Below are 9,000 nucleotides of genomic sequence, written 5' to 3'. Positions count from 1 at the left end.
AGTTTGTCCCTTCTTCTACGCCGTAGTGTTGTGTGTGGACTCTGCGCGGGACTCTCAAATATCCCGGTGTTTGATAATGAAAATAAACACATTCTTTTTGATTACTTCATATATTCATAAATAAGATACTCGTGGTAACGTTACTTTAAAACGACGAGTTTTTGCTGTGTGATTTTCGTTTCGTATTTTCGTTATTTATTTAGTGCATGGGCCGAAGTAAGAAGAAAAATGCACATCAACTTAAATATACTGATTTAAATTGGATTGGATTCCTGATCCAGAATGGTAGGCTGCAGTTTTAATCTTTTAATTCGTTCTAAATGTTGATTCATGTAACTAACTCGTAATCTAGTGTGTGTTGTTATGATTGTTGTTGATTCGTGTTCATTAAGTTGATGAAAATCGTTAAAATCATTAATACCCACAGAGGAGAAGTCTAGCACCCAGTCAGGTGGCCAAAAGGAAGCAAGGGCCGGATTCAGATGATGAGGACTGGGAGCCTGACCTCGTGAGTTGGTCTCACAAGCTCTTATCTTGAATGAATTATCATCATCAGTGAGGACCTGATGGATGTTTGCACTGATTTTTCTCTACAGGCCCCACAAAGCAAGAGAGACTGTCGAGAAACCTACATCTCTCCGTTCAGAAGACCCCTGAGCGCGCTCACCAACAGACCCCTGTGCACAGATGACAACGAGCATGTGAGCTATACATCACATGAATACACACTAGTGTGGGGACACACTGGGAATCTAACACATCATATAATAAAAACAGAAACACAAGACATCATACATCCTGCTTTTGTGTGTGTGTGTGTGTGTGAGGACAGCCGATTTCTAAAGCAATTCACATTTAGAACTGGAAAGATTTCAGTCATCCTGGATAACCGACAGCTTGGGCAATATTTGTACTGATGCATTATGAAATGCATGATAGATTTGACAAGAAATTTCAGGATCCTAAAGGATGATTTTTATCTTGTAAGTGTTCATCATGTACAAGGCTATTGATAAATTCTGGGAGGTTACATTGAAATATGCATTACTGTAACTTATCATATAATTCTTTTGATGATATAACTAATCGCTTTAACTTTTCACAGGAAGCATTCATTCGCAAGATCTTATCAAAGCCATTTAAAGTTCCCATCCCAAATTACACAGGTCAGTCTCATTTTCATTAATTGTTGACCGATACATCACCAAAGCTGATTTTTGACTTTTTGTTTTAATTATCTGCATTTGATTTTAGTTTTCACTGCACTAAGAACATGAGCACCTGATCACACAGAGATCTTCATTAGTATACTGACTCTGTTAAACAGTTTTGTCTCTTAATTTATTGCCAACTAAACAATTCTATTTTATAGATAGGTTTTTTTTGTTCGTTTTTTTTAATTATTATTCATTTGAAGAAAAAAAATTGGATTTAGTAAATATTAGGTCTGCAAAATGATTAATACATTTTTCTGTTTAGATGCTGTGTGTATACTGTATATATTTATGATGTGTGTGTGTGTGTGTGTGTGTGTGTGTGTGTGTGTGTGTGTGTGTGTGTGTGTAAATGTGCTCTTGTTTCTGTGTCATATCAGGACACAACTCTTTATAATGACATAGGTATGACACAGGTATTACAAGGAGAGGGTGACTTATGAGGACATAACCCATGTCCCCATTTTTCAAATTTTTCAAAACCCATTTTTCAAAAATGCTTATAAATCATACAGAATGAGTTTTTTTTTGAGAAAGTAAAAATGCACAAAGTTTCCTGTGAGGGTTAGGGTTAGGGGTAGGGTTGGTGAAGGGCCATAGAATATACAGTTTGTACAGTATAAAAACCATTACGCCTATGGGATGAACACACTTTTCACAAAAACAAATGCGTGTGTGTGTGTGTGTGTGTAATATATATATATGTATATATATATATATATGTATGTATGTATGTATATATGTATGTATGTATGTATATATATATATATATATATATATATATATATATGTATATGTATACGTAAGGAAAATGATATAAACTATATTTATATAATACAAATTATATGCAAGTATAACTACATCTACATATGTATTTTTAAATGTATACATATTTGTCTATTTACATTACACTTCTGCTTATACATTACATTATATATGTAATAAATATACACAGCACACACACACATACATGCATAGCATGTAAACAAACTTTTATTTTGAATCACGATTAATCGTTTTGCAGCCCTAATGCTACGTCAGTAGTTGTCTTCAATGTATTTTTACTATCATTGAATTAATGGTGTGATGATTATACGGCCTTCTCTCTAAGAGATGAGTGTTTATTCTTTTATTTTGAAGTCAGTGGTGTGGTGAGTGTATTGTAGGGGTTCAGATGTGCCTGTGTTTCTCCGCTCAGGCTCGTTGGGTCTGCGGGCTCTGGGTCTGAGGCGGGCCGGGGTGAGGAAGGCCCTGCACGACCCGTTTGAAGACGGAGCTCTGGTTCTGTACGAGCCGCCTGCCATCAGCGCTCACGAGCTCATCAAGGCTGACAAGTGTGTGACGTCTGATGGTTTTCAGAGGTGTCTTACATTGCAGCTGCACAACAATGACCTGATCTCTCTCTGATTGATTCCTCTGCAGGGAGAAGTTACCCGTGCATGTGGTGGTCGATCCAGTGCTCAGTAAAGTGCTTCGACCCCATCAGCGAGAGGTATGATTATCAATCATTCAATGCCCAATTATCAGTCTGATACATGTGACCCTGGAGAATTTCAAAAGAATTTCAAGTTTATATCTTGCAGTTGCAAGCTCTAAATTCGCATCGACTTCTTTACAATGATCAGAATTGTGATGAAATTAAGTCAGTCTTAAACTCAGAATAGTGAGGGAAACAGTCAGAAATGTGAGGTGAAGGTTTTTTTTTTTTTATAGCTAAAATAAGCTTCCATATTTCCAAAATATGGGATAAATATAGACATTTAATTTAAGAAAAGGCCTTTCAGATCATCCTAACCATGTTCTTCTGCAGGGTGTGAAGTTCCTGTGGGACTGTGTGACAGGAAGGCGGATTGAAAACTCGTACGGCTGTATAATGGCGGATGAGATGGGGCTGGGCAAGACGCTGCAGTGCATCTCTCTCATGTGGACTTTACTGAAACAGAGCCCTGATTTCAAGCCTGAGATCGACAAGGCCATCGTGGTGTCCCCCTCCAGCCTCGTGAGAAACTGGTACAATGAAGTGGGCAAATGGCTCGGTGGACGAATACAGCCTCTCGCTATTGACGGCGGCTCCAAAGACGAGATCGATCGCAAACTTGGTATTTGATTCATTCTTTTAGTACAACAGGAGTTAATGACAGGCTTAAAAACAAGATCAGTTCACTTGAAATGCAAAACTTATCCAAATATATATTAAAGTCATTTTGTTTCTCTGTGTAAATAATGAAATGTTTAATTGCAGTAATTTAGTTGTAGAAAACCCCACACTGGATGTTTTCACGACTTCGTCGTTTGTTTAAATGACTCTGTTATCCATCTTCACTACACGTTGATGTCACTGCATGTGTTTTTGCAGAAAGCTTCATGTCCCAGCATGGCATACGTGTGCCAACTCCAATTCTGATCATATCCTATGAAACCTTTCGCCTCCATGCTGAAGTCCTGCACAAAGGCAAAGTTGGGCTGGTTATCTGTGATGAGGTAAGTGTACTAGAATAAGTATATAATAATGTTCAAAAGACAAAAAATATAAGTAAAAAATTATATTGTTTCAAAAAATGTATATTTCAAATAAAGGCTGTTCTTTTGAACTTTCTAATCATCAAAGAATCCTGAAAAAAATAAAAACGTATCACAATCTGAAGATCATGTGACACTGTAGACTGGAGTAATGATGCTGAAAATTCAGCTTTAACACCACAGGAATAATTTACATTTTAAAATCCATTACAAGAGATGACATATCTTTTAAATTGTCATAATAATTCACAATATTGCAGTTTTTACTGCGTTTTGATCAAATGAATGCAGCGTTCATTCGTTCTGTATGTCCTGTGTCATTGGTTCAGGGTCACCGGCTGAAGAACTCAGACAATCAGACGTACCAGGCTCTGAACGCTATGAATGCCCAGAGGAGAGTGCTGATATCTGGGACTCCCATCCAGAACGACTTGCTGGAATATTTCAGTCTGGTGCACTTTGTAAATGCTGGTATTCTTGGTGAGAGCCCTTTTATCTTTCCAGTTTCACATGACCCTGCAGGAGACCTTGTGTTGATGCATCTGCCTCTTCTCTCAGGCACAGCTCAGGAGTTTAAGAAACGCTTCGAGATCCCGATCCTGAAGGGCCGTGACGCTGACGCCAGTGATAAAGACCGAGCGGCTGGAGAGCAGAAGCTCCAGGAGCTCATCAGCATAGTTAACAGGTGAGCTTGAGAGAGTCTGTAAAACACTCTTCACTGTCTCACCATTCAAATCAATTGGTTTAAACATCGTTTGTTTTGTTAAGGTGTTTGATTCGAAGAACCTCAGATATTCTTTCCAAGTACCTGCCAGTGAAGATTGAACAGGTTGTCTGCTGCAAGTAAGAGATCAGTTGATATTCTCTACTTTTTGTAAAAGCAAGGCTAAACATGAAACATTTGATATTGTTGTTTCAGTAACCAGCAACCTTATGGATGTTTGCAATCATTAGCACTTGAGCAATACGATAATTAGTTTGAAAAAATGAGCATGTGGCTTTATTATTTGAGTGTGACAGTGAACATATTAATGAGTTCTGTTTGTGTGTCTTTGTCAGACTGACTCCACTCCAGAAAGAGCTGTATAAGTTATTCCTGAAGCAGGGCAAACCTGTGGAGAGTGTGCAGAGCGGCAAGATCAGCGTGTCTTCTCTGTCGTCCATCACCTCGCTTAAGAAGCTCTGCAACCGTGAGTGTTCAGCAACATAATCAGCCCTCTTTCTCCTTTCTGACATCAACACCAAATGTGTTTGTTCTCTCTGTTAGATCCTGCCTTGATTTATGAGAAGTGTCTGGCAGGAGAAGAGGGGTTTGATGGAGCAATGGATCTCTTCCCCCAAAAGTATTCCACTAAAGCAGTGGAGCCTCAGCTCTCAGGTCAGTTCTGACTCACGCTAGCCTTCATTCAGCAAAGATGCATTCAAATTTCAAGTTTTTATTGCAAAATATTTTTATATCAGAATAATGCTGTTCTTTAGAACTTTGTTCATCAAAAAATCCTGCTATATATATGTGTGTGTGTGTGTATGTATGTATCTATGTATATATGTGTGTAGGCGTTTCTTGAGCAGCAAATCAGCATATTAGAATGATTTTTGAAGGATCATGTGATTCTGAAGACTGGAGGAATGATGCTGAAAATACAGCTGTGTATCACAGGAATAAATTACATTTGAAAATATATTCAAATAAAAATGGTTATGTTAAACTTTACAAATATTTAACAATATTACTGTATTCTTGATTAAATTAAAAGCATTTCGGAAGAGCTTTCAGAAACATTAAAAGTCTTATCAACCCTAAACATGTGCACTGTGGGCTCAGAGATGGAGCTGCGCCACAAGGACTATTAACCCAAGAGACAGAGCTGCACAATGGGACCCCTCCAAGTGTTTCTAATTTTTTTGTTTTTCGTGCAAAGAACATAGATAAAAAAATAAATACGTAAAAAATGCATGAACTTATCTGCCAGCGACAGGTCATGATAGTGGCAACAGAGTCTTAACTGTGTGGTACTGAAGCCCAGATTCATTGGTTTCTGACTGTAATCTATATGAATCTATGTTTTCAGGTAAGATGCTTGTACTGGACTATATCCTGGCGATGACCAGAACCACAACGAGTGACAAAGTGGTTCTGGTCTCTAACTACACACAGACTTTGGATCTCTTTGAAAAACTGTGTCGGACCCGAAGGTGAGAGATTCATAAAACATAAATCCAACATCAGTTTCATTCTTTATAGAGGCTACATGATTAGCCATGAACCAAAATATTACCAAGTTGAAATTGGTCTAATAATATATATTTCTTCCCAAACAGATACCTTTATGTCAGGCTGGATGGGACGATGTCCATCAAGAAGAGAGCTAAGATTGTGGAGAGATTCAACAGCCCTTCAGTAAGTCTGTTTCCATTCAAACACATTGTGTGTTCAACCTGTCAATAATTAATTTATGTATAAGTAATTTTATCACTTTTTCTAACATAGTCCTTATGTTACTAATAGTTGTTTGTATTTTCAGATTCCGTTTTAATATGTAGTTATTTTATGATTTATTTATTTTTTCCCCCCATTTCCATGGTGTTAAAAAGTGAATAAATCCATTTATTTCAGCTTCAGTTGTAGCTTTATTTTTTGTTCGGTTTTAGTTTTTATTTTCAGCTGGTGAACATTTTTTAATTTGCATCTAATATTTTGCCATTGAGAACTTTCAGTTTGAGTCTTGCACACTTTAATTCTTCTTCTCTTCCAGAATCCCGAGTTCATCTTCATGCTGAGCAGTAAGGCTGGAGGCTGTGGCCTTAATCTGATTGGTGCAAATCGTTTGGTGATGTTCGACCCTGACTGGAATCCGGCCAATGACGAGCAGGCGATGGCCAGGGTGTGGCGAGACGGACAGAAGAAGACCTGCTACATCTACAGACTGCTCTCGGTGAGCGAAGTTTCCCAGATCAAACAGGAAATGTCTCGGACAATATGTCTTTTATTGTAAAAAAATGCTCAAAGTGGATATCTTTTTCCTCTGTCAGACGGGAACGATAGAGGAGAAGATCTTACAGAGACAGGCTCATAAGAAAGCCTTGAGTAGCTGCGTCGTGGACGAGGAGCAGGACGTGGAAAGACATTTCTCTCTCGGAGAGCTACGAGAACTCTTTTCACTCAACGAGGACACAGTCAGCGACACGCATGACAGGTAAAAACATAACACTTAATACAGCTGCCTTCTGACTAAATAATGAAGTAGCCTTATAAGATTAATTTACGGATACAGAAAATGCATAAGTTCAAAAATGACACCCTGCATCATATTTGTTTTGCTGATTCCAAAAATAATGCATGTTTTATTCTAGTATGAAACACTTTCTTTCAAAATAGCATTTTTGCTTTTTACAGTCATTTATAAGGTGGCATCATCTTGTATTATTCTTTAAATGCCTGAAAACTGCCAAAAGACATGATTCGTTTAATATACGGAGATCCAAAATGCTCGGGTGTCCTCCCCTGCTTCATAGTCACACTGTAGACAGTGGTCCTCAGAATGGAGACACAGATGCTGTTGCTGTGTATTGCTTTTGTGTCGAAACTGCAATCAACAAGATGTGTGCATCATTTGAAAGAGGCTGCTATAATTGCAGCTGACCTCTAGACGTCACTGGGAGGGTCAGGAAAAAGCCTCAAATGCTTAACAAGGCTTGTTATTTGACATTTAAATCGAGTGTTAATATTTTTGACTACTACTATTAATTGAAATTAGACCATTTTTTGATATGTTGAACTCAACATCATCCGATGCTAAGACTATTTTAAGATTTTGTAACGAAGCACGGTGGTGTTCTCCAAAGAGGCAGGATCATTCAAATCCATTTTTGTGCCGTCAGGTTTCGCTGCAGGCGCTGTGTGAACAGTCGACAGGTTCGTGCTCCTCCGGAGGATTCGGACTGCACTAGCGATCTGTCCAACTGGCATCACTGTTCAGATAAAAGAGGCCTGAGGGACCCGGTGCTCCAGGCATCCTGGGACGCGGCGGTCTCGTTCGTCTTCCACCAGCGCTCACATGAGGACCAGAGAGGACTCGTCTGAGCATCGTCTGAGCTGAACTGATATCAGATCTTCCAGAAACCTTTCTTCTGTTCAATCACTTGTACACTGACTTCTTTCACCTGCTTTCATCGTATTTATTTTGTAAACCAATTAAAAAATGATCTCGGTGTATGTTATTAAAATTATAATTACACCCAAAGTGTTTGTGCTGGTCATTTATTTCTTACAATCACGTTTGCAATGTTTTTTAAAAGAGCGGCTAAACGCTTTTGTCACTTCACACTGATGTGATCTGCCATCGTCGACCTGGAGTCCCAGTCATCTGTTAATATATTACAGCATGGGGTGAGCTTTTGCAGCGCTTGACCTTTGACCTCAGGGTCACGATCCAGTGGATCAAACCGCAGTGTCAGCTGTTTAACAGGTCTCTGACTGTGTTTCGGCAGCTGCGCAAACGCCAACAGTTCAGCAGGAAGAATGAAATTTGAGCGGTTTGAAACGAGAGATATGACGTTTATGTAACAACATATTTATTGTGTACATGTGTATGAATGATGCACGTATCAAAACCAGCACTACCTAAGGTCTAGTTTCTGAGGATAATTCAGCCATCTCTGGCACTCGTTGCCTCAGGGAGAGAAACAGATGTATGAAGGAAAATCAGTAGCAAAACTCGAGAGGTTGAAGATCTGATTGTGAGAACTTGTCATATTAATATTTGTATTTGTAAGTTAAAATTTACACTCACAGCTCTGATGTGAAAAGCTGAATCTTTCAATTTGCACACACAGACAATGATCAAAACACCCGTGTTTTGAATTGGAAGTTGTAGATTAATAGATACAAATGTGTAGAATGACATTCACACAAAGAAAATGACATACACACATGTTTACGACATATTTACTTTTGCACTTTACTTCAGTTTCGCTGCACAACGTCAAGTCGGCACTTACAACCTCTCAGATCTGGAAGTACAAGTTCAAATCCTAGCGCTCTGACTTTTGCTACTCTTTTTGCGGTATTCTGTTGCAAAACTCACTTGTGCACTTGTATATGCAGATGTGAGAGAGCAGAGCTGGGGGCGGGGCTTTGGTGCGAATGAAGACATTTTATTGGTCGATGCCCGACCAATGAACAACGCCAACTGTTTTCACTGAATATCCTTAGCTTTGACAGGATTTTAAGACACTGCATTCATTTTGCCATTCAGGTATTATC

General features: G+C 38.7%; 1 protein-coding gene across 1 annotated transcript; it reads left to right on the top strand.

The window, feature by feature from the left end:
- Positions 1-7,978, top strand: rad54l (RAD54 like). Its single transcript, XM_059497701.1, has 18 exons — positions 1-285; positions 428-508; positions 597-701; positions 1,106-1,166; positions 2,413-2,548; positions 2,637-2,706; positions 3,025-3,313; positions 3,571-3,695; positions 4,064-4,214; positions 4,293-4,419; positions 4,503-4,577; positions 4,794-4,924; positions 5,002-5,112; positions 5,807-5,930; positions 6,057-6,135; positions 6,491-6,670; positions 6,768-6,931; positions 7,617-7,978. Exons 1-18 carry the CDS (start codon positions 283-285, stop codon positions 7,816-7,818), a joined length of 2,214 nt encoding a protein of 737 aa, XP_059353684.1. The 5' UTR covers positions 1-282; the 3' UTR covers positions 7,819-7,978.
- Positions 7,979-9,000: the final 1,022 nt, after the last annotated feature.

Source organism: Carassius carassius, chromosome 17, assembly GCF_963082965.1.
Source record: "Carassius carassius chromosome 17, fCarCar2.1, whole genome shotgun sequence".
Lineage (NCBI taxonomy): Eukaryota > Metazoa > Chordata > Actinopteri > Cypriniformes > Cyprinidae > Carassius > Carassius carassius.
This window is presented reverse-complemented; position numbering and strand designations above follow the sequence as displayed.

Coding starts and splice junctions, on each gene's coding strand:
- rad54l (XM_059497701.1), top strand. Junction 2,549..2,636: donor GAGCTCATCAAGGCTGACAA/GTGTGTGACGTC, acceptor ATTCCTCTGCAG/GGAGAAGTTACCCGTGCATG. Junction 6,671..6,767: donor ACATCTACAGACTGCTCTCG/GTGAGCGAAGTT, acceptor TTCCTCTGTCAG/ACGGGAACGATAGAGGAGAA.